The sequence below is a fragment of the Taudactylus pleione genome, unplaced genomic scaffold (assembly GCF_031769625.1).
Source record: "Taudactylus pleione unplaced genomic scaffold, aTauple2 ptg000117l, whole genome shotgun sequence".
Classification (NCBI taxonomy): domain Eukaryota; kingdom Metazoa; phylum Chordata; class Amphibia; order Anura; family Myobatrachidae; genus Taudactylus; species Taudactylus pleione.
This window is the reverse complement of record NW_028284519.1, coordinates 20,500,047-20,525,866: the sequence shown is the minus strand read 5'-3', so window position 1 is coordinate 20,525,866 and position 25,820 is coordinate 20,500,047. Positions and strand designations below refer to the sequence as shown.

At 46.8% G+C, this 25,820-nt stretch overlaps 1 protein-coding gene across 1 annotated transcript in view; it reads right to left on the bottom strand.

The window, feature by feature from the left end:
• Window positions 1-5,842: 5,842 nt before the first annotated feature.
• The window catches only part of LOC148524688 (5-hydroxytryptamine receptor 3A-like), a 36,889-nt gene continuing 16,911 nt past the window's right edge, over window positions 5,843-25,820 (bottom strand). Inside the window, exons 5-8 of the mRNA XM_088471975.1 lie at window positions 20,008-20,168; window positions 17,602-17,809; window positions 11,658-11,867; window positions 5,843-6,955 (exon numbers count right to left, since the gene is read on the bottom strand). Of these exons, the coding sequence (XP_088328101.1) occupies window positions 6,675-6,955; window positions 11,658-11,867; window positions 17,602-17,809; window positions 20,008-20,168 (860 nt within the window). The 3' untranslated portion in view covers window positions 5,843-6,674. The remainder of the gene's footprint in view (window positions 6,956-11,657; window positions 11,868-17,601; window positions 17,810-20,007; window positions 20,169-25,820) is intronic.

Below are 25,820 nucleotides of genomic sequence, written 5' to 3'. Positions count from 1 at the left end.
TTTCCACCGGCCCTATCTGATCCAGACCAATTCTCTCAAAAGGTACAGAAATGACAGGGAAGGGAACCAAGGGTGCCCGAAACCCTGGCCGGGGTGCTGTTTTCTGACAGACTTGACATCCCTGACAATACTTTTTTACTGCTGCACGAATGAATATGCTGGAGAGTAATCTCCTCCCCCAAATGGCCACCCCACAGGTGTGTATGAGCCGCCCTTAACACCAACTGCTCTTGTTTCTGGGGAACCAACAATTGGTCTACTTTCTTACCCTGCAAATAGGTTACACAATATAACAAATAATTTTTCAATACAAACTATGGTACACCTTCTACTGGTAAAACAGTGATTACTTTACCCATTATCTCTACAACGTTTTCAAATGCATTTATCAAGTTCCCATCATTCTATCGATCCTAGCCAAAGTCCTGCAAGGATACTTCCTTGCCAATGGGAACCCACTGTCTCGGTCTCACTCCCCTCCAACTGCTCACTGGCCAAGGAGGATGTTAGAGCCACCAAGCTTTGGGAAACAGCAGAGCTTGGATCCTGGGACATCTCTGATTTGGACCTTCTGCTGTCATGCCACGTAACCACCTCTTGTAACAATGGAAAGTCCTGACCTAGGATCAATGGATAGGATGATCTGGCGGCTACTGCAGCTAACAGCTTCAGGAAACGCCCTTTGATCACTATTGGGAGGTGCACTCGGGGGCATTCTTCTACATCCCCATGTACACATATGATCTTTACCAGGGGCAGCGCCTGATCAGCCCCAGGTGGAACCAGGTTGGCAGAGATGATGGTTAATTTGCTGCCAGTATCCACTAAGGCCCAGACCTCCTGGCCTTCCACTCGCACCATCAAACGAAACAAGGTGGTTTGTGCCGGGGAAGTGCTTCCAGCAGCCATGCTGACCACTGGTCGAGTTGTCTTTCCAGCACTACAGTCCATCGGCTCGCCCTGCTTTGGGCATTGCTGGCGCAAATTACCGAGCTCCCTGCAATTAAAAAAAAAAAAAAACAACTGACGGTGGGTTGTTGGCTTTACCAACTGGGACCTGGGTTCTAGGCTTGGGAACTGGCTGGAATCCCCGTTTGGCTTTGTTTAACTTCCCAAAAGTCAGGTTCAAACACCATCGCTAACTCCTCAAACATTTAAGGATCAGCCTGTAGAGCCCACTGTTGCACCACACGATCTAGTACCCACACAGCATGGTCCAAAGCCACCATCTCTACTATAAACCGAGCGGAGTTCTTATCTGGCTGCAACCACGCCTTGGAGCTTCAGACGGATTTAAACCGCCACTCCGGAAACTCCTGAGCTTTGCTAGGTCCAGTCACTCCAACTAATATGGCATTTTTCAAGTGCGGATAGGAGTTTGTCTCAGTCACATTTAAATCAACATATGCTCTCTGAGGTTCCCCTGTGAGACAGGGAGCAACTCTGGCAGCCCACTCCTCCTCAGGCCATTTTAAACGTGCAGCAGTATGCTCAAAGGTACACAGAAAAGCTTCAATGTCATCAGATGGAGTAAGCTTCTGTAATACCTCTTGCTCATGCCCACCTTTCCTTATTTCAGTTAACGCTACATGTAATAACTGAGGGGTCTATTTACTAAGCAGTGTTAGGAGACAGAGTGAAAAGAAATAAGGTGCCAGCCAATCAGCCAAAAAGTAATGTTTTTTTTCTGGCCACTCTTTCATAAAGCCCAGCTCTATGGAGTGTACGTTGTGGTCACATGCACAGATACACCAGTCTCTGCTGTGGAACTCTGCAGCGCCTTCAGGTTTACATTTGGTCTCTGTTCTGCCTCTCTGATTAATGGACAAACTTAGGAGGCTTTATAAAATCTCTTTTGGATGCCAGACATAGCAATCTATATCAGCTGGCTTCTCTTAAAACTGCACCACATTCCCTGGCCATTCACCCATACACAGGAATTAAGCAGCTTTTATATTGTGCACAATTTGCATATACACAGACATATTATCACTGAATAACTGCCGTTTTATGGCTGACCTGCCACACTCACCCACCCAGCTGCTAGTAAAGCGACTTACTCACCAAGCAGCTGCACAGTGGGCAGCGTCCTGCAAAGCATCTCACTGCCGCTGTGGGTGGATCCAGTCACTGTATCTGGGCTCTTGATGCGTAGCAGTATCCAGCAAGGTCCCTGTTCGGGCGCCAGATGTGACAAGAATCACATAGACTGGGTAAAATCCATCAGTAGCTTTTATTGCTCACCACAGGCAGGTACACAGGATATGGCAGTTTCACAGGCAAGATGTCATACAATCTTCTCCTTCTCCTTCTTCTTCCCTGCAGTCCACATCACGGTACCCCATTTCTCTGCAGGTCCTACACTATCTGTCATACTTATGGAAACCTGGTAGCTGCTATCAGAGTTTATACTAAAAAATGTTAACTGGTTTAAAGCTCACCTTCCAAGTAACTTATGGCTTTTACATAGCTTCTGTCATACTATCAAAAAGGCAGCTGACACAGGTTAATATAAATTAACTTGCTCAGGGGTGCATGAGAAAGCTGTGATCACAAAAAGGTTAATTAAAAATTAACCAAATATACAAAGTCAGAAATCCACTGCACTCGCCACTCCCAGATTTGGGGTGCAAAGCTGCACTCGCCATTCCCAAGCCTGGGTGCAAGTGGCTAGTGACCACATTGCTTAAATGAATAAAAACAGAAAACTCAGCACTCACTATTGTTAAATCACTAACAATAATACATAAATAATAGGGTTTTGGTTCATGGATTGATCAATGCAATTAAGCCTTCAGCTCACATCAGGCTCTGCCAAACTTGGGAGATCTGGATATTCCACATTTACTTCATGTGAAATAATGCTGACCCTGTCACACACACACATATATTTTTTTTATATATATATATATATATATATATATATATGTGTGTGTTTCACTGTATGTGTATACTCTAGGTGTGTAGCTATGTATATAAGTAGTTTGACTGTACTTGTGTTTGTGTATGTGACTGTATACAATACATACATCATGTGTTTTTTTTTATGTCTAAACATTGATTTTGTTGAAAGTACCAGTAAATCTAAAGGTTTCATTTTATTGACTAGTTACATTTGTATTCCCGTGAATGGGTGGGTTGGAGCCCCAGTGCTTTGCTTTGCCCAGGGCCTACAATGCTATTAAGACGGCCTGTTGAGCTGGTTGGATTCCTTTGCAGTCAGACTCTGCTTCAGGCTGAAACATACCAGATTAAAAGTTACATTGTACACGGATAAATAATACCAGGACCTCAAAGCATTGCTTGGTAATGTAATGTAGATTTACTGATAAAGATGAGTGAAAGTTTCAAAACAGTTTAGCAAAATATCTGCCTCTTTCCACAATTGGTCACTAATTTACAATGTTCTGCAAGTGCACTATCACCTTAAATCTTACCAGTGCTAATACATTCTCACAACACAGCATAATGTATTGACTACTGACCTCCCAGCTGTATTCATTCCCTCATAGGTGAATTTACAAATGCAGTGTTCAAGGTGAAAGTACAAATGCAGTGTGCAGCTGCAAAGCTCAATTTGTGTAACCTTGATCATCTCTACTCAGAGGCGTCATCGGGTCTGCTGTCACCCGGTGCGCACTCCGGCTATCCCTGCGCGCCCGTGCCAGAATAGGAGGTGTGGCCTAAATTATAGGGGTGTGGTCTCGCTGGGGAGCACGATGACTTCACTCTGGGGGCAGCTCAGCAGTGCTGGAAATACTGGGCTGCCCCCATTGACTATGCCAGGAGCCAGGTGCTGCAGGAAAATGTCACACTGCAGCGCTCTGCTCCTGTCACTGCATAGGAGCCAGCAATTTGGTGTCACCACCTCCCAGAGTGACACCCAGATACGGCCCGCACCGTCCGCACCCCTCTCATGACACCACTATCTCTACTCACATGTAGAGTATTACAGACTTCAAAGGGACTCAACCTGTACTATTATAATACACATCTCCCTACTGAAGCAGTGAGCCAGCCTTGATGAGCCATTTTTTTTTTTTATTTCAAAATTATAATATATTATATAACAAATTAATATATTTAATGTAAAACGTGTGTACAATACAATGATAGCTGTCACTATTATATTTCATTTATTTTCATCTTTGGAAAAATAAAAAGTGAGGCAGTAAAGGGTTAGGAAGAGATAAATGAAGTGAGATTTAATAAATAAATCAATAAAATTCCAAGTAATGGGTTGAATTAATTGGATAAAGTAAACCAAGGATTCCTGACAGAGGTGTAACTAGGTATTTGGCCGCTGCACCCCGCGCACCTATGGTAGTTACACCCATGATTACATTTATTCTTTCTGTCCTTCAATTGAGTTGTAACTTTTTCTATAGACTCTGTAAACCAAATTGTATTTAGTATATTATAAAGACAGGGTGGCGGGGTCTTTCCAAGGGTGAATAAATAGGCAACTTTGCTCAAATGATACATTTGTGCACATTCACGTAAATATCAATTCATTTATCTACTGGAGTATGTCCTGCAACCACTTTGCCTAATGCTGGGTACACACTGACAGATACATTGGCTTATCAATTGATCGGCCAATATATCTGCTGCATGGCGGCCAGTGTGTACCCACGAAATGTCGGTGAACATCGCCGTTCATAGACATATGGCATTGGCTGTGCTTCACAGCCAATGGACAGACATATCTGTCCATCGGCAAGTGTGTACAGGCGTTCACACACAGTGGCAGCCGCGAAGAGGGGGCTGGACATGCCCCCGACCCGCCCACCGGCTGCCGGGTCCCGCCCACTGGCCGCCGGGACCTGAGGGCACAACACATGATGGTCGTACAGTGTGCATGAACGACCATCATCTGCAGATATATCTGTCAGGTGTGTAACCACCTTAAGTCTCGTGAGATTACTGTGTCAGTGCACTAACAGATAGGATTGTGATTATAATCATTATATTAAAATAATATGATTACACTGGACTGCAGAGTATATACACATGGGAATATGCAATGCATCCATGTTCAACATCACTACATTCATCTGATCAGAGACACAAATAAACCAAGTAGACATTTTTTCCACAATATTCTATAAAAATTTTAACATTTTCTTTTTTGGTCCTTTAAGAGGAGTTTTGTTATGCGTGAATTAAACCAATCTATGAGTAGGTACACAACATATCGACGGGCAATTGGGATGATGGTCAGGACCATTCGTGATTGTCTGTACGTGCACTTTAACGAACAACGGAACAATATCTCATTCGGTCCTTCATTAAACTACACAACCTCCTACACATTATCTTCTGATTGGCCGTGTAGCACGACCAACCAAATCTATATATCGTGTATGACCTGTGGGAGCGCGCAATTGTGCATACACACTGCACAATATGCACGAATTGTCATTCCAACTGGCCTGGAAACGACGAATTGTGCAGATATCGTTGTAATGTGTACCTGGCCTAAGTTTTTAGTCATTAGCATTATAAATGACTGTCCTAAAGACAAACTAAGATAACAGAGTATATTTACTAAGCGGTGGCCTTTCAAAACAGTCGATAGCCGGCGGTTATGGCCACCGTTTTTAAAACAGCCGTATTAATGGCAAAACTTTGCTGGTTTGACAGTTTATGTTGTTGCCGTGTTAAATTCCAAGGGCAAAACTCTTAATAATTGGCATCTTTAAAAAGCTGCCGCCTAGTAAATATACCGCAACATTTCCATTATTCCCATTTTATGGAACATTCCCCAATATGGTGAACGCAAAATAATGGAGACACATACAGTACCTGTAAGCAAATTAATAGCTGGATTGGACTTCAATCATCTGTAAAGTTTAATACTTTCACACGGTATAAATAAATATTTGCACACTATTGTTTAACTTGTGATATATACACACACATATCATATATATATACATTTAGATATGCACTCTTTGACAATAAATATTTAGTAGCACAATTAGTAGCACAATTGGTTACTACATGCGACATATACTGTGGTTCCTCTGTAAGGACCTGATTCAGACTTGGACGGAAACTCGATGGTTTGCATACAAGTCCGATAGTGGGTGGACTGTGCATGCGCGTGTGCAGTACGGGTCCAGCGTCATCACACGCAGTGCTCTCTAAGCCACAGCCTGACTGACAACCCGATTGCCTGTATGCATAGCGTACAACACTGAATCAGGCCCTAAAGCCGCGTATCCACTTGCTGATTAAACAGAGCGATTGAACGATAACGGCATCGTTATTGTTCAATCGCTCATTAATCGTGCATAAATCAGGCATGTAGATGTTGAAAACGACCAGTGATGCGCGCTCCCACTGGTTGTTTTCGACATCAATCATCGCCTGAACATTCCGGTCAAACTGCCGATAATGACAGATTGGCCATGTTCAGGGATGAGGGAGGGTGCCTACACTGACCGACATATCATTCAGTGTAGGCACTACAGGGGAGCAGGAACGACTGTACGATTACAATGTTGTAATCTTACTGTCGTTCCACTGTCTGCTAGTGGATACGCGGCATAAGACAACTGTGGTAGCTATTCATCTGCTGCTCACTAACATTTGATAATTAGAACCATAGAATGCTTACATGAGTATACAAATCTTTGTAAAGTTCTAGTACCCATTGTAAATGTCCATCATGTTCCCCACACTACAATAATAACAGCAAACATAATAATAACTGTGATAAAGTAGATGATAAGGATGAGCCGGTCCACAATCATTGCTACAAAGTACCAATCTGACTTGGATTTATCTTTGGCCTTTGGGAGAAGCAGTTCCTTGCGGATCTTGTGGACTTCCTCCAACAGCTTCTTTAATAGTTTCACTTCTGCTGGAACTTTCAGGCCCGTTTGACAGTTCTTTTTCCGCGTCTCCGTGGACATTTCTGCTTCACTTTTCTTGTAATCTCTAATATCTGTAAGAAATGAAGATACATATTGTTACATTTCTCTCATTGGGCGGGAGTACTAAGGTTGCTGTGACCATTCCACCAGTCACCGCAACCTTACTAATCGCATATGTACTAACATATGCGATTAGTATCACAAAGGACAGCTCTTGCGATAAGAGCTGCCCTTTGCGAAGCAGTCGACGCCAGGTGAGGGGTCTCCGTGGGGCCCCGCCCCCTCCGAGCCCCAGGAACTGCCCTCTGGTCACATGTGCAGGAAATCCTGGGCTCCTCCTTCTCCCTGCACCCGGAGGAAGATTAGGAGGAGGAGGAGGAGGCGGAGCACCCAAGAGAAGCACGGCCGGCACCATGGAGAATCAGATGAGTGGGGGCCATTGCTTGGCGACAGCGGCGTAGCGTCTGGTGCGGCAAGAAGCCGATAGGCTTCTATAGTGTAAGGCCAGGCGTTACCCTCCGCACCGATAATAGGGTGGCCAGGGCTTAGTACATATGGAAATGCGGTAAAAACACAGAAAACGGGGGTTTTACCGCATTTTTCCTTTAGTACATCTCGCCCATTGTATGAGGTTTAGTTTAAATCTTGTTTTTCAAATGCAAGAATCCATTGTGTTTGTTCTAACACTTGAAACCTCAGACTTGGGGGATTCAGTTTTATTTCCCACCCCAAAAATAAAAAAAGTGTTAAAAATAGATAAAAATTATATTTTTAATAAACTAAAAGAAATTGATTTATTTTAGTATATAGGCCAAGATGTATTAAAAAGGAAACTACGGTAAAACCCACGAAAATGCAGTTGAGGAAGAGATTGCTCTCGAAAATGCGTTGGGCACATGTGACAGAAGTGTGATCAGCATATCTAAGGGGAGCAGACCAGATCCACCGCTACAAAAGGTTCCTGTATGAGGTACCCGGAAACCTCCATCACTATATCTACAGGCCCATATGTAGATACGTTCTGGTAATTCTCCACCTTATTACCTGTATCTCCATTTTTGTGCTGGTTTTTTTATTTGTTTTATGATTAATTTCTCTCTCTCTCTCTCTCTCTCTCTCTCTCTCTCTCTCTCTCTCTCTCTCTCTCTCTCTCTCTCTCTATATATATATACACACACACACACAATAAATTGTGTGTACTGTCTGCACAATCGTTTTATATTTGCTTTGTTTCCTTATGTTATGAAATATTTGAAACCATTAAGGGATGTACTTTTCTGACATTATGGGCCTGATTCAGAGCCGGACGCTCTGACCAGAGCGCTCGCTCTGAATCAGGGCCCTCCTCCATTAAAATGGAGCGTCCTCCTGGACGCTCGTATAGCTGTGGGTGACCACCCACAGCATATACGAGCGTCCAAAAAGATGGTCGCGATGGTCTTGACCATCGCGACCATCGGACTTGCGAGGGAAACCCTGCGGTAGGGTTTCCCAGCCACAAGCCCTGGAGTGATTTTGGCTCTATCAGAGCCAAAATCACTCCCACTGACATCACTAGTGATGTCAGTGGGGCCGGCTTCAGACGGTAGGCGTTCCCATGGGAACGCCTCCGTCTGGCAGGCACGCCCCCGGCACGCCCACCAAAGGGGGCGTGCTGTCAATCAACATCGACAGCACGCCCCCTTTGGTGCGAGACCCGGAGCGACAGCTTGGCTGTCGCAGTCCGGGTCTCGCGCATGCACACGACGGAGCTCCCTCCGTCGTGCGCATGCGCAGTGGGGAACATCGACCCACTTGCGAGCGTACTGCCGCTTTCGAGTGGGTCTGAATGACCCCCTATAATATCCTCTGCACATTACATTTGTCTGATATATATAGCGCACTTGGTGGATCTACTTTTTTAATTTCTGTTGCAGATGTTGGTTATTTGGGTGTAACCCTGATTCGCTGTGTGGTGCTGGTTTTGTTTTGCGTGTGTGAGGCTATGGGGGCAGCATGTGTGTGTGTGAGGCTATAGGGACAGTGTGTGTGTGTGTGTGTGTACTGCTATGGGGGCAGTGTATGTGTGAGGCTATGTGGGCAGCATGTGTGTGTGAGGTTATGGGGGCAGCGTGTGTGTGTGTGTGAGGCTATGGGGGCAGTGTATGTGTGTGTGTGTGTGTGAGGCTATGGGGGCAGTGTATGTGTGAGGCTATGGGGGCGGCATGTGTGTGTGTGAGGCTATAAGGACAGTGTGTGTGTGTGTGTGTGTGTGTGTGTGTGTGTGTATGGCTATGGGGGCAGTTTGTGTGTGTGGGGCTATGGCAGCAGTGTGTGTGTGTGTAAGGCTATGCAGGCAGCATGTGTGTGTGTGAGGCTATGGGGGCAGTGTATGTGTAAGGCTATGGGGCAGTGTATGTGTGAGGCTATGGGGGCAGTGTATGTGTGAGGCTATGGGGCGGCATGTGTGTGTGAGGCTATGGGGACAACTTGTGTGTGTGTGAGGCTATAAGGACTGTGTGTGTGTGTGTGTGTGTGTGTGTAAGGCTATGGGGGCAGTTTGTGTGTGTGGGGCTATGGCAGCACTGTGCGTGTGTGTAAGGCTATGCAGGCAGCATGTGTGTGTGAGGCTATGGGGGCAGTGTGTGTGTGTGAGGCTATGGGGGCAGTGTATGTGTGAGGCTATGCGGGCAGCATGTGTGTGTGAGGCTATGGGTGCAGTGTGTGTGTGAAGGTATGGGGGAAGTGTATTTGTGAGGCTTTCCGGGCAGCATATTTGTGTGAGGCTATGGGGGCAGTGTATGTGTGTGAGGCTATGCGGGCAGCATGTGTGTGTTAGGCTATGGGGGCAGTGTATGTGTGTGAGGCTATGCGGGCAGCATGTGTGTGTGAGGCTATGCCGGCAGCATGTGTGTGAGAGGCTATGGGGGCAGTGTGTGTGTGTGAGGCTTTCCAGGTAGCATGTGTGTGTGAGGGTATGGTGCAGTGTCTGTGTGAGGTTATGGGGGTAGTGTGTGTGGGGCTTTGGGGGCAGTGTGTGAGGCTATGGCAGCAGTAGTGGTGTGAGGCTATGGGGCAATGTGTGTTTGAGGCTATGGGGGCAGTGTGCGAGGCTATGGCAGTAGTGCGTGTGTGGGGCTATGGGGTGTCAGTGTGTGGGTGTGTGAGGCTATAGGGACAGTGTGTGTGTGAGAGGCTATGGCAGCAGCATGTGTGTTAGGCTATGGGGGCTGTGTAGTGTTTAGTGTGAGGCTATGCGGGCAACATGTGTGTGTGGGGCTATGGGGGCAGTGTGTGTGTGAGACTATGGCAATAGTGCGTGTGTGGGGCTATGTGGACAGTGTGTGAGGCTGTGGCAGCAGTATGTGTGTGAAGCTATGGGGGCTGTGTGTGTTTGAGGGTATGGGGGCAATGTGGGTGTGAGGCTATGGAAACAGTGTATGTGTGAGACTATGGGGGCAGTGTGTGTGTGTGAGGCTATGGGGGCAATGTGTGTGTGAGGCTATGGGGCCAGTGTGTGAGGCTATGGCAGCAGTGCATGTGTGTGGCTATGGGGGCAGTGTGTGTGTGAGGCTATGAGGCAGTGTGTGTGTGAGGCTATGGGGGCAGTAAGTGTATGTGTGTATGGGGGGGGCACCAAAGGACATTCTTGCCCTGGGCTTAATTTGGTCTAGACCAGCACTGATCAGAGGTAGCTAATAAAAAGTCATTATTGTGCTCAAGGCTTTTTTTTGTTGAAATGATGCCTCTTCTTCCATCGATACAGTAAATAGACTCCAATAGTGTTTTGAAGCTTTTGTATATCAGCACAGGTTATTATATTTTTATTTTATATACAATTTTTTGATTCTGTAGCCTTTCACTCCAAAGCTACAAAGAGGGAGGTGTATCAAAGCTTTGAGAGAGATAAAGTGGAGAAGTTGCCCATCAGCTTCTGTAATTTTTTAAAGTGTGCTAGATAAATAATAGCTAGAAGCTGACTGGTTGCTATGGGTAACTTCTCCACTTTAAGGGATCTATCTACTGATCTGTGTTAGGAGATAAAGTCAACGGTGATAAGGTGCCAGCCAATCAGCTCCTAACTGCCATTTTTCAAACACAGCCTGTGACATGGCAGTTAGGAGCTGGTTGGCTGGTACCTTATCACCATTCACTTTATCTCCTAACACAGTTTAGTAAATAGAACCCCATCTCTCTCAAGGTTTGATACATGTCACCTACAGTCTTGTGTTTTATTTGATAGGGTGTTTGAATGGGATGTAGTGAATTTACCTATGATGAAGATGTCGGCCGTCGAAATTTGCCAGAATCTTGACCCGCGACCAGAACCCCGGCGCCAGCATATTGACATCAGTCGAGATGCCAACGCCAGAATCCCGATAGCTGGCATCCCGAACGCAAGCGAGGGGGAGGGTTAGGTTTAAGCCCCACGGGGGGGCGGTGTAGTGGTTTAGGGTTAGGCTGCAGGAGGGGCAAATTTAATTAGGGTTTGGCTGCGGACAGGGGGGGTTAGGCACTAGGGGGGAGTGTTAGGGACTAACGGGGAGGGTTAGGGGTAGGGAGGGTTAGCGTTGGGATGCAAGAAGGGAGGGTTAGGGGGTAAAGGGGAGAGGTTAGGTTACTTACATAGCCCCTGTCTGATTCTGAGCATCGGAATGCCACTGTCTGCCTTTTGACAGTCGGCATCGCGACTGCCGGTCTCCCATACCCAACCCGTTTGAACGCTAGGGCTTACTACTGTACACTGCTTTAGTCAGTAGCAGATGTATCACTTTTTGTACTTGCTCTACTCACTCTTTCCTGATTCCACTACAGAAACCAGCTGATCTTGCTGATGAGATTTGACTCTGAAGAACAGAACACATGCTAGATACTTCATGATCCAGATTTTTACCCAAGATGGAACATCCAGTTGAGATTCAGACAATGACAACATGTAGGAGATCGCAATGGAGCCCATCATACTGATCACCATGATGGCAAGACATACACAGCAGAAAATACCTGGGCACAAAACACAGGGTTAGATGATCGGTCTTAGCTATAATCTTGTAGCACACAAAGAACTTTTAATGCAGTTACTGGAAAGAAACAAGTATTTTAAATCCACAACAATAAGAGTAATTTTAAAGAAAGAAGAATTTCACATACAATATATGTTTTAGTGGCCTATTTATCAAATAATATTTGCAGCATATCTCCCAAAAACACCTGATTTAAAAATCTCCGAATGTATGAAGGAGGGATCGCAGTTCCTTCATTTCCGACATCAGCCGCATCCCCCATAGGTTTCTGTAGGGGCTGCAAAGTTTTTTGATTGAAAAAAGGAGAATAATGGTTAAAATTTACCTTCGTTAACTCTCTTTCTTCGAAGTCCATAGGGTCCACAGGGAGACATTGGAGTGTAGGTGGGACCTTGAGGATCGGACACCAACAGCAAAGCTTTTCAATCCCAGGATGCCTATACCCCGTCTACAGCCTGAGGGCACTTCAGTTTTGTTAACAAGCCCAAGACAGGAGCAGGATAGAAGAGAAGGAAGACTGGTACACTGAAGAATCACACTCTCACACAGAGAAGGAAACAAGTGACCAGGAGAAGAGACCCATAGAAGCTAGGAGCATCAGGGCAGGTGCCCTGTGGACCCTATGGACTTCAAAGAAAGAGTTACCGAAGGTAGGTTTCACCTTAACTTTCCTTTTCTTCTTCAGGGTCCATAGGGCTCCACAGGGAGACATTGGGGATGCCCCAAAGCAGTTGTTCAAGGGAGGGAACTCCTAAGCTGATAGGAGAACCCAACGCCCGAAGGAAGCATCCTGAGAGACAAAAGAATCAAAGGCATAAAACATAAAACCTGAGAAAGGTGTGGACAGAAGACCAGGTGGCTGCCTTGCATAGCTGTTCAGCTGAGGCACCATGCCGACCTGCCCACGAGGGACCCACAGAGCGAGTAGACTGAGCAGATACTGAAGCCGGCGTGTAAGCCTGTGAGATAGTCATGCAAATCCATCTGGCCAGAGTCTGTTAGCTGGCTATCCCTTCTTGTGGAATCCATATAGGACAAAGAGAGTCCGATTTCCTGATGGAAGTAGTGTGGTCCACGTAGATCTTCAGAGCATGGACCGCATCCAACAACGCCTCACATGCCGAGAGGTCTGGTGAATTAAATGCCGAAACCACAATTTCCTCATTCAGGTGGAAGCGAGAAACCACCGTGGGAAGGAAACCTGGGCATGTACAAAGAACAGCCGTGTCCTGATGAAATATTAAAAAGGGGGAGCGACATGAGAGCGCCTCTAAATCCGATACACGACGGGCAGATGCTATAGCCAGAAGAAACAGAGTCTTCGCAGTGAGCCACTTGACATCCACTGATTCCAGGGGTTCGAATGGAGGTTCCTGAAGTGCTTGGAGCACCACTGACAAATCCCATAGAGAATGTGAACATCCGGTGTAGTAGCAATTCTCCGCTGAAACCAGATAGACAAAGCAGAGACCTGCACTTTCAGAGATGCTAGGCGGAGGCCTAGATCCAGTCCGGCCCGAAGAAAGGCAAGAATTCGAGAAACCTTAAAAACTTGAAGGTCATAGTTTCTCGGAGCACACCATTGGAAATACGTATGCCATATTCTGTGGTAAATCCTGGCTGGCAGGAAGTAGGGATATTGGAGGGAAGAGATATGCCAAATGGAAGTTCCATTTCACAGACAATGCGTCTATGAAGGTCGCGTCGGGGTCCCGTGTTCTGCCTCCATAAATTGGAAGTTTGTTGTTGTGTCTTGAGGCCATGAGATCCACTTGTCCACTAGAAGCTGAAAGACTTCTGGATGTAGAGACCATCCTCCTGCATGCACATCGTGACAGTTGAGAAAATCTGCCTCTCAATTGAGAATCCCCAAGATGAACACTTCAGAGAAGGCTGGGAGATTGCCTTCGGCCTATGTGAGAATGCGGGACACTTCTGTCATTGCTGATGGACTTCAAGTGCCCTCTTGGTGATTGAGGTAGGCCACAGCTGTGGCGTTGTCAGACTGAATTTCTACTGGCCTGTTTTTCAGAATATTCTGAGCCAGAGTGAGAGCTCTGTAGATGGCTCAAAGTTCCAGGATATTGATTGGTAACACTGCCTCGAGTGGGGACCATCGGCCCTGGAAGGAGCGCCTTGCCAGTTACTGTGCCCCACCCTCAGAGGCTTGCGTCCATGATGAGGAAAGCCCAGTCCGGGATCCAAAAGGGACGCCCCTGTTCAAATGGGAAGTCTGTAGCTACCAGGTTAGGGAAAGACGAACCTCTGGGGGGAGGCTCATTGTCTGGGATTTGAGAAGATGGGGTAGCCCATTCCACCTGGAGAGGATCAGGTGTTGTAGGGGCTTGGAGTGAAACTGGGCCAACTTTACTATGTCGAAGGTGCACACCATTGATCCCAAGGCCTGCATTGCAGAGTGAATTGACACTCGGCGCTTGTGGAGCAGTCTGCGTCTGTGCTGGATTGCTGAAATCTTGTCCAATGTTAGGAAGATTCTCTGAACTCGAGAGTCCAGGAGGGCTCCCAAATGTACCATCCTTTGAGATGGTGTTAGAGAAGATTTTTTCCAATTGATCAGCCAACCGTGCGTTTGAAGAAAGGCAATGGTTAAGTGTAGATGGCGATGAAGAGTCTCTGGGGAGCCGGCCAACAGCAAGAGATCATCCAAGTATGGGAGTCTGATCCCTTGACAGCGAAGAGAGGCTGCCATAACTGCCATGATCTTGATAAAGACCCGGGGGGCCGTTGAAAGGCTGAATGGCAGAGCCTGAAATTGGTAATGTTGCTATAGTATAGCAGACTGGAGATATTGTTGATGAGAAGGCGCTATAGGTACATGTAGGTAAGCATCCTATATGTCTAGAGATACCATAAAATCCCCAGGCTCCATAGCTAAGATAATGGAATGGAGGGTTTCCATACGAAACTTGGGCACCCTGATAAACTTGTTCAGAGATTTGAGGTTGAGGATAGGCCGATGAGACCGATTGGGCTACTGAACTAAGAAAAGGGTAGAAAAATAGTGAGGAGGGGACCCAAATAATTACTTGTGAATTCAGTAAAGACTGAATGGCTTTTTGGAGCAGCGGGGCCTTGGCTGTTTCTGATGGAGGTCCTGTGTAAAAGAACTGCTGGGGGGGGTCGCCACAGGAATGAGAGGGCATATCCATTGGAGACCACTTCCCTTACCCAGGCATCTGGCGTGGTTTGATGCCAAACCTGGGTGAATTGAAGAAGTCGGCCTCCCACCAGGGAGAGGCCCACTCCGTCAGGCTGTAGGTTTGTCCTCCGACTTGGCAGGTGGACGTCTAGTAGCCCAGGTCTGTTGGCTATAGGCTTGGAGGCCTTGATTGATGTTTGCTGTCATGGAAAAGACTGACCATTGGCTTTTCCTTGAGGGCGAAAGGACTGAAAGGATGACACCAAGGCTTTGTATTATATGCAGAGGGCAGGAACGCCTTCTTGTTAGCCACCAAAGTAGTCACAATTATATCCAATTCTGGACCAAATAGGATGTCTCCTGCGTAAGGAGAGACTTTAGAGCCCATATTGATTCTGAATCTCCTTTCCAGGAACGTAGCCAAAGAATATGGCGGGCCTCTAGCGAAGTAGCAGATATCCTGGAGGCCAGAAGAGCTATATCCATAGCTGCTTCACCTAAGTAGGAGGCTGCATCTCTAATGTGAGATATGTAGGACAGTTGTTCCCTCGAAGCATCAGGGGGAAAAGTCTCTTCTAGGGCCTCTGCTCAACTCTCAATGGCTTTTGAAACCCAGGCCATAGCCCTAGCAGAACGAGTAGTAGCTCCTGTAAAAGAGTATATAGATTTATGAAAAGCTTCTGTATGACTATCTGTAGTCTCCTTCAAGGAGGTTGCAGTGTGAATGGGTAAGGTAGCATTTTTAACCAGACATGTTACATAAGAATCCACTGCTGGGGGAATTCCCATTTAGTACAATCAGTAGCTGGAAGAGGGTAAAAGGAACTGAACCGTTTTGGAATTTGAAACCTTTTACCGGGCATATTCCAAGCTTCACTTATGTGATCAGATAGCTGGTCAGAGTGAGGGAATTCTGGTAAAACAACCTTTTGTTGATTAAAAAATGCGTGTTTTTTCTTAGGAGCGGGTACATCTTCTTCTATTTGTAGAATAGTTTTAGCAGCTCTCACAAGAGCAGGTATATTTAGTTTAGAGGGTGGCTCCTCTTCTCCTGAGACAGTCAGAGTGAGAGAGATCTGCATCTCCTGGCTCCCCAGATGATATCTCAGAATCAGATACCTGTGTGGATTGGGAAGATATCAAAGTACGTTTAGTAGGCGTAGTAGGTAAAGGCTTTTCTTTTTGCAGCATTTGCTGAAAAACCGTAGAGATATTAGCCAAACTCTAATACTGAGGTAGACAGTACGTCTACCCACGAGGGAGGCAAAGGATTTGCAGGGAGTACCTGCTTTGGCCATCCCATAGCGGGAGCTACTACGGGGACTGCTATTTGGTCTGCAAGTTTTGCCAGCATTTATGAAAAGGCAGCCCAGAGTGGGTCCTGAGGGAGAGTCACGAGGGCTGATGGGCCTGGGTCTGTGTAACAATGAATACAGAGACCATCCTGAATTAGGTCCTCTGTGGCTAAGCCCGCAGAGCTGGACTTACAAGACACCAGAGTAGGAGCAGCATCAGGCTGCTTGTTTTTCTTTCCTCTGCCAGCCATAGCCACAAGAACAAAATACACAGTATGATACAGTGCAGTGAACACCCTGGATAATATGCACAATGTAGTGTCTGTGTGACTGTATTTATGTTTGTGTGTATAAATATGTGTATGTATAAGTGTGTAACTGTGTATATAAGTGTGTATGTATGTGTGTGACTGTGTGTCTGTGACTGTATTTATGATGTGTGTGGGGAGAAGGGGGGAGGGTAAGTATATTTACCTGACCCCTGTCAGGATACCAACCATCGGGATGCGCTGTCGGTATTGTAACAGGAAGCATCCCGACAGCCGGCATTACATACTGATTCCTATATATGTATGCCATGGGCCTGTGCCACGTTCTTCTGCCGCGCCACTGGACTCCTGGACTTGCTATGCTCTGATCAGGTAACTTGAATTGTTTAATGGTGCCCACATCCAGAAGAAAAAAAATTCAGTTCAGATGGAATTCCCCTTTAATGAAGATTAAGGGGGATGTATCATTTCTCGGAAATAAACTGTGATCACCTCTCCCTGTATTCGGCAGCATATCAGCATTTCAGACCACCAATATGGATACCTCCTTGCCGGGGCATCTCTTTTGATATAGAGCTGTCCCACTGATGCATAAACGTTCAGGGTTATGACCAAGGGATAAAAATGGCCGTGCAGAAGCCACAAGTAACGGAGAGGGACTCTTCTGATTTTTGTGAAAAGAAGCTAATGAGGTTCAGTGGCCAACACCATGTAATGATGGCGTTAGCTAGCGGGGATAAGCTCCAGAAGGTTATGCTTTTCCAGAGCTTGATGCATATTGCATGGGGACTGCTGTGCCGCGGGACTGCAGCAGTTGTCTCCGATATCATATCTGCTGTGGGTCCTTTTCATACACATGGGGATCCATATGCAATACGGTAAACCTAAGGTTTTTAGAAGAATTACTTCATTTGTCTATTTGATGCATCACGCCCTAAGTAACCCAAAATACCAAGCTCTGAGAATAGATAGTAAAAATATAACACATACCTAAAACTGGGGGCTTGTCCGAGCTAGGGAGCATGTCTTTCAGGATCAGCAGGAGCACAGAGAATCCCAAGACAACGGTTATTTTGAAGACAAGCCTTTCCTCATTTCCAATATGGATAAACATACTGGTAAGGTCCAATAAAACCATGAAGCATGCTGGGATGATCAAGTTTATAACGTAAACTACTGGGGATCTTTGTATGGTTATCTGGAGAAAGATAATTAATTTTGAATATTCAGTAAACAAAAAATGTTTAATCAAAAGTGAAACAAGTAATTTCACACAAAAATATACCCAGTGTATGTGGCTGTAATATAGGGTGTGGTATAATAGATTGTCAATAAATAGGTCGACATATAATAGGTCGATGTTGACAAAAGGTCGACTGGTGCAAAAAGGCGACTGACAATTGGTCGACAGTGTAAGAGGTTGTCAGGGTTAGAAGGTCAATAGGTTCAAAAGGTCGACATACAAATGTTTTACACAAAAAATTGGTTGACACATTTTTTTGTGATTTAACCTTAATTCTAACCCTTGTGTCTAACTATAACCCTCCCCCTCGTGCCTAACCCTAACTGTCCCCTCAGACAGCCTAACCCTAACCTAATGTTGAAGAAAACATGTTGACTATTTTTGTGTCAACCATTTGTCTGTTGACCTTTTAAACTTGTTGAACTTTTAACCCTGTCGACCTTCTGTACTGTTGACCTTTTGTTCCTGTTGACCTTTTGACCATAACAACCGATTGCATGTCAAACATCTATTGTAAACTTATTAACTGTCGACCTATTCATTGTTGATCTTCAATCCGGATACCGTAATATATTGGTTCTAGCTGGCTGACTATAGAGACTTATGCAGATTATCGTTTATGTATATACGCTAAATGGTAACTGTACAGAATTGTGGTTGGATTGGCTGGAATTTTTTGCAGTGATGGGCGTTGGCCATACAGGTGAATGTCTGGGCACCATTGCTCCAGGGGGGCTCCCAGCAGGCATGGCAGCCTGCTCCCATGTTGTCCAGCAGACATTGACAGGAGGAAGCGCCAGTCAGTGCTTTTTTGTCACAATTGTTACAATGTAGAAAAATGCACTGATTGTAGCACTGGTACTGGGAGAGGTCACATCTGCTAGTGCATCTCACCACCACGTCAGAACCAGTGAGTGAGGAGCCACCAGCAGACCACGTGATCTCTGTCTGTAGTAGCGCCAGTCACCAGTGCGGAGACGGGTGCATCAATTTGTGACATATTCATGTGAACAGGGGGCAGTAGTGTGTGGAGTAATAATGCAAACTGGACAACTAGTGTGTGGCATAATCATGTGAGCTGGTGGCATTAATGTGTGGTATAATCATGTCTTTATTATATTTACATTCCTGTGTGTAGTACCTTGATAATTATATTATAGTTCTAGTTCTGTGTTTTGTACATTTATCACTGGTTTCTTTATAAATAAAAGGTACGTAGTTTCTGTGTGAGCGTATGAACATAATGTTGGGGGTAGAAATGGCTGTTATTTAAGGATGTCTACGGCACCAAATTGGCCAGGACTGGTTTATGATTAGGAAAGGCTTCAAAACACATCCTGCTTGTCTACAGTACTTGAGGGTTTAGTGTGGAGAAACCCAAACTTACTGTACAGAACACAGCAGGCCCTAAAGTAGGAGAGTAACCTCCATGAGTAACGTCTAATTCATGTTGGGCTCTAATAGAAGAAAAGTTGCATAGATTTATATTTTGTCATGTACCCATGGATGGTTTCAGAAACCCAAGGCGACCTATCTCGGAGGATTGTGTAATTGTTTTAGGTCAATAAAACATTTTTATAATTTGGTGTGTTTGTCCTTTTTTTATTTTAATGTTACCTTTACCCTGACAGCCCTGAAAACTGGCTTGCTGAGACCTGCAGTGCACCAACAAAGAACAATATTATTAACTCTTACTTATCTCTATATTCACTGGCTTAAGGTACGAATAAGAGGTCTAGTGTTATTGGCACTAGGGCTGGATGAACCCAAGAGGATGAGCTCGCAACATTTTTCTCTCCCTGGTCCCACTCCCCTGGGGAAACCAGTCCTGGTGACAACTAGCCTAGGACTGGTGGAATGGGGGGATGCCCACCCAATCTTGCTTCTATGGTTCACCAGTCCTGGCTGGTCCAGCCTTGTGAGGACCTATAGTCTTTGTATCCCCAGTGTTTTCACTGCCATCCTAGGCTTAAATGTCCAGCGTTGGCAATCAATTGTGTGTGGAGTGGACTATCACGCCATTTTTAAAAAAAACATTTGTAACACAAAAATCTGCACAGACCTATGCACTTAGTGGAATGGGATTTCTGTACCATGCCTTATATACAGTATCTGAAGCCAGTATCTGATAGCACATTTATTCCACCTCTTACCTGGTAGATGATCTGACTGTACACTACATGTTCGCTTGTGAAATTTTCGTTATTCACAATAATGTCCATCAATGACCAGTCTCCTTTGCTGACGAAAATGTCCTGCGAGTTCTTACTGACCTGGCTGGAATTGGATTTTGATAACATGATGATATCCTCAACTGTAAAAGAAAACAAGACAGATGTAATAGATGTAATATTATCATACTGGCTGTTACCGTCATCTCCGCTAAAACCTCATAGCACTGCCAGAGAACTGCTATATGGGGCTGATGCAGACTGGAATGCAGGTCGGTTTTGCTGACACATCTTGCATGTTTTTGCACTGCACATGCTCTGCAGCAGAACATATGGGACCTACGGGTGATGAAGAGTTGCTGTCACATTTCACCTTGTGGCTAAAGGGGCCTAAATGGGTGTTATCTGGGTGTTCTTTTGTAGGCTAAGGTCAGTGAGGGCGTGCTGATGTAATTGCGGGCTAGGCAGAATTGTGTGTACGAGTAATTACACCCATCTTCAGACAGAGCTTTTGAACCAAGGATAATGCCGACTCCAGTGCGCGCTGATGGTGACGGACATGAAACACAGTGTACGGATAGAAGAGGTCTGACTATAGAGATGAGTGCAACGTTGCATGTGGTTGAATATATGCATTTTCCCGTGCACACAGTGCAGGAACATGTATGTCACACTTGCGTTCAAACTCTAAGGTGTCTATTCATGAAATGATCACTGGCCCGGTAACCCTGCGGAAAAGCTAGTTTCCGCATATTTAGGTTACAAGGCCATTCATCATCAGGGTTCCCAAATGGACCACCTGATATTCAGCAAACTCTGAAAACTGAACATTTTCAGAATTTGCTTGGGAGAATAAGTGCCATCTTCAGATGGCGCTTGTTCTCGGATCTCAGCTCCTTCCTATGGGAAGGAGTTCCAGGGATGCTAAGAGGCCAAATGAAAAAAAAATCTGTGATATGCACCATATTATGACATAGACATAGATGTAAAAGGGGATGAGGCAGTGGCATAACTATGGGTCCTGGTAGCCTGGACTGTTTCAATGGGACTGTCAGTGACGGGGTGGGGTCCAATGTCTGGAGCAGTTACTGCTAATTAGGCATATGGACAAGGTGCGTACTATGTGGATCTGCTGAGGCGCTTTTCCATACACAGACGGATCTTTTGCAGCCAGCATGGAGTCTGTCTATGTCCAGATACTAATGATGAGGTCTGCGGCTGCAGGTGTAAGAAAAGTGGGTGGGCCGGTCTTCCATATGTGCAGACGCACGGATCTTTGGCATACCGTGGCGGATTCTCACATTAGCATAATTGAGTAAATAGGCTGCTCTGAACGTATGGATTTACTGTCCGCATGTCAAGGAGCACACCTGCTCTATGTGGTCATGCCTCTCGCACGTTAGAAATACATGTAGTGTATGGAGAGGAAACATGAGAGATGCACTGTGAAAAATATAAATATATTAAAGTGGAAGCAGCTATCACTTTAGACCAGGCAGCTCATGGGAGTGGAGAGTAGGCTTGCACCTTGATGTGTGCTGTGTGGGCCAATGTCAGAATAAAAACCAAAACTGCTAAGAATAAGCATGCAGTGCTAGTTCTTTATACACCTAAGTTGGCAAATCATGCACAGGACTAATCACCTCCTTAACCTTCATTTAATAATAGGCCTATTCATTTAACATATGCCCTTGATCTCTAGCTTTAAGTTGGTGCAATAAGTGTAGTACTGTGTAAAATGCCCATATATCCAGTTAACTTAGACCTGCTTTTAATCCATTGGGTGGACTCCCCCCCTGATTTGTTTGGAATTCGTGTCTCTCATTAAATTGACATGATATAGAAAAGGTACATTCTAGAATTGAGATCTCATAATCTTCAGTTTTTCTGTGTGCATATCCAATTAAGGCAAATGTTCAACTAGCCGCGAAAAGTCGGAATCCGCAAAAAAAAGTATCACCGATTGCGACTTTTCACCAGGCGGAATCTTATCTCCGTATTCAATTGCAAACACTTTTCGCATACGCAAAAACGCAATGCAATGTAATAGGTGAAAAAGATTTGCCTCTGAATACTGTAGCTGGAGAAAAGGTCAACCCTCTCTCTGCAGGTGACTCCCAATTGAGAGGAGTTTCAACAGCGTTTTTTATTGGGAAAAACTCAAATTTATTTATTTTTTCTGGAAATTTCTAATTATATGCTTGTATTTTGACTGTGTGAAATCCCTGTAAAAACAGTGGCTAATACACAGTGGCGGGCTGGGCCGGGGGGCAGGGTGCGATGTGCCCCCCGGGTCGCAGCGTCATGCGGGCTGCGGGCAGTCTGTGTCACTGTGACACAGACTGCACAGCATGTGTAGCGCTGACCGGACGGAGTTCGGTCAGCGCTACACAAGTGCCAAACATACAGCCGCCGGAACCGGCAGGTGTGTTTGTTTTGATCAGCAGCCAATGAGAGTCTGTCAGACTCTCATTAGCTGCTGCTGCGCCCACTGCCGGAGCCGCTCCATCTTCCGGCTCCCGCAGTGGGCAATGGGAGAGGCGTCATGATGTCATATGACGTCTCTCCCATAATGCAGAGCGGCCCGGCCCGGGAAGGACAGAGACAGAGGAGCGGATGGCGACGGCGGGAGCGGGGATTCAGGTAAGTGTTTTTTGTATTTTTTTACTATGTGTGTCTACTGGGGGGGGAGGAGGCTGGCACTACGAGGGGTGAGACCACTACTGGGGTCACCACAAGGGGGGACCACTACTGGAGGCACTGCAAGGGAGGGACTACTACTAATGGGGGCAATACAAGGGGGGGACTACTACTACTGGGGGCACTACAAGGGGGGGACTACTGGGGGCACTACAAAGGGGGAACCACTACTGGGGGCACTACAAGTGGGAGGGACTACTACTGGGGGCACTACAAAGGGGGAACCACTACAGGGGGCACTACAAGAGGGAGACCACTACTGGGGGTACTACAAGGGGGAGATCACTACTGGGGGCACTACAGGGGGGGACCACTACTGGGGATTATAACTGGGGGCACTTCAGGGGGGGGACTACAACTGGGGGGACTACTACTGGGGGCACTACAAGGGGGGGACTACTACTACAAGGGGGACTACTACTGGGGAATTACAAGGGGGGGACTACTACTACTATGGGCACTACAAGGGGAGGGGACAACTACTAGGGGCACTGCATAGGGGGAGGGGACTACTACTAGGGGCACTACATAGGGGGGACTACTACTACAAGGGGGACTACTACTTGGGCATTACAAGGGGGGACTACTACTACTATGGGCACTACAAGGGGGGGGGACTACTACTGGGGGCACTATAAGGGGGGGACCACTACTACAAGGGGGACTACTACTGGGGCATTACAAGGGGGGAACTACTACTACTATGGGCACTACAAGGGGAGGGGACTACCACTGGGGGCACTGCATCGAGGGACCACTGCTGGGGGCTCTATAAAAAGGGCAATACTGGGGGTACTGCATAGGGGGGAGATTACAACTGGGGCCACTATTTACGGGGCACTGCATAAGGGTTACCACTATTGGGGGCACTGCATGGGGTGTGGACTGCTACTGGGGGCACTATATAAGGAGCACTGCATAGGGGGTACCACTACTGGGGGCACTATATAAGGGGCTTACTACTGGGGCGCACAAGGGTCACTGCACAGGGGGGACCACTACTGGGGGCACTGTATAAGGGGCACTGCATAGGGAGGATCACTACTGGGGGCACTACTGGAGGCCTGCATAAGGGGGTCCTCTCCTGGGGCACATGGGGGCACTGCATATGGGCACCACGACGGGGCTGTCCCTAATGTTTATTTCTACTTTACATTAATCCCATATGGCCAGCCTCCTACCTGGAACACTTGAGGGGGGGGGGGGCACCGTAGCACGCACGTTCTTCGGGCACCCTGGCTACACGCCACTCCTCTGCCAGGGCCGCCTGCATGCATTTGCCCCCCAGGCTAAAAGTTGCCAGCAAGCCCCTGCTAATACATGTATCTAAATCTATCCGGTTTGCTCTGATTTTCAGGAGTAGCACTGACAGATTGGAGGAGATATGATTCCCCTACATTGTATCTATTTCAGGACATAATTGATACGAACTGGTAACATTGTTCCACCTAGCACAGATGTAATATAAAGCAGTGGCTTAACTAGGGGGGGGGGTCGAGCAGGGCGTTTGCCCTGGGCACTGTGGGACCGGCGAAGTGTGGGGGGGGGGGGGCGCCACAGCCAAGGTCCGCCATAGTTAGCCAGTGTAGCACCGACCGCAGTGAGTGTGGTCAGCGCTACATATTTACACAGGACTGGCGCAAGGCTTCCAGCGCCGGTCCTGTGCTGCACAGCTGAGCCCGTTCCCTCCCCGAGCGCTTGCCCAATAGTGCCAGGAGGTGGGCTCAGGCTGTGCATAACACACGCATCGCCGCCAGCGCTGGCGGCGATGCGTGTGTTAAACAGCAGCCAATGAGAGTCTCACTGACTGCTGCAGCACCCACTGCAAGAGCCGGGCTTCCGTCCGGCTCCTGCAGTGGGTAATGGGACAGATGTCATGACATCATGACGTCTCTCCCATAATGCTGAGCGCGCCAGCCCGGGAGGACTGGCGGGCGGAGGCGGCGGGAGCGGAGTTGCGGTCTGGAGCAGCAGCGTGGATTCAGGTAAGTATATTTGTATATATATATTTTTTTAAACCTATCTGCATGGGGTCACAACGGGGGAGGGGGGTGGCTACTACTGGTGAGACCTCTACTGGGGGTGGCTACTACTGGGGGCACCATTACTGGGAGGACCTCTACTGGGGGGGCTACTACTGGGGGCACTTAATCGGGAGGGGGAACCTCTACTGGGGACTACTACTTGGGGCATTATAAAAGACGCCCACTACTAAGGGCACTGCACTGGGGGGAAAACTACTGGGGGAAATAATAGGAAGGACCACTACGGGGGCACTGGATAGGGGGGATCACTACTGGGGGCCTGTATCAGGGGGACCACTACTGGTGGTACTGCATGGGGGGTACTACTGCTGGGGGCACTATGTAAGGGGCTTACTGCTAGGGGCACTGCACTGGGAGGACCACTACAGGGGGCACTAGATAGGGGGGGATCACTACTGGGTGCCTGCATAAGGGGGACCACTACTGGGAAAACTGCATGGGGGGGGACTACTGCTGGGGGCACTATATAAAGGGCACTGCATGGGGGGGACTACTACTGGGGGCACTATATAAAGGGCACTGCATAAGGGGATACGCGCACTGCATTGTGGGGACTGCTACTGGGGCACTGCATAAGGGGGAACACTACATGGGGCACTGCATTTGGGGGGACCACTACTGGGGGCACTGAATAAGAGGAACTAATTGGGGGCTGTATAAGGGTGACCACTAGTGGGGATACTGTATAAGGGGCACTACTATGGGCCTGCATAAGAGGGACCACAACTGCATACTGCGGGTTCAGTATAAGGGGCACTACTGGGGTTAAGGTGCATATGGGTAGGAATGTTCAGCGTGAAAATAAATGAGTGTTTCATGCCCCATTTTTAAGTGACCACACCCATTTTTTTTTGCCGCACATATCGGGGGGGGGGGGGGGGGGGCTCCTTTTTCAAATTTGCCCTGGGCTCCAAATACCCTAGTTACGCCACTGATATAAAGGGTCGACAGGTCTATTTTAACTGTGAATGTGAAGTGAAGAAAGCATATTTACAGTTCTATTTTTATTTCTCATTGAATTAATTACCGTATATACTCGAGTATAAGCCG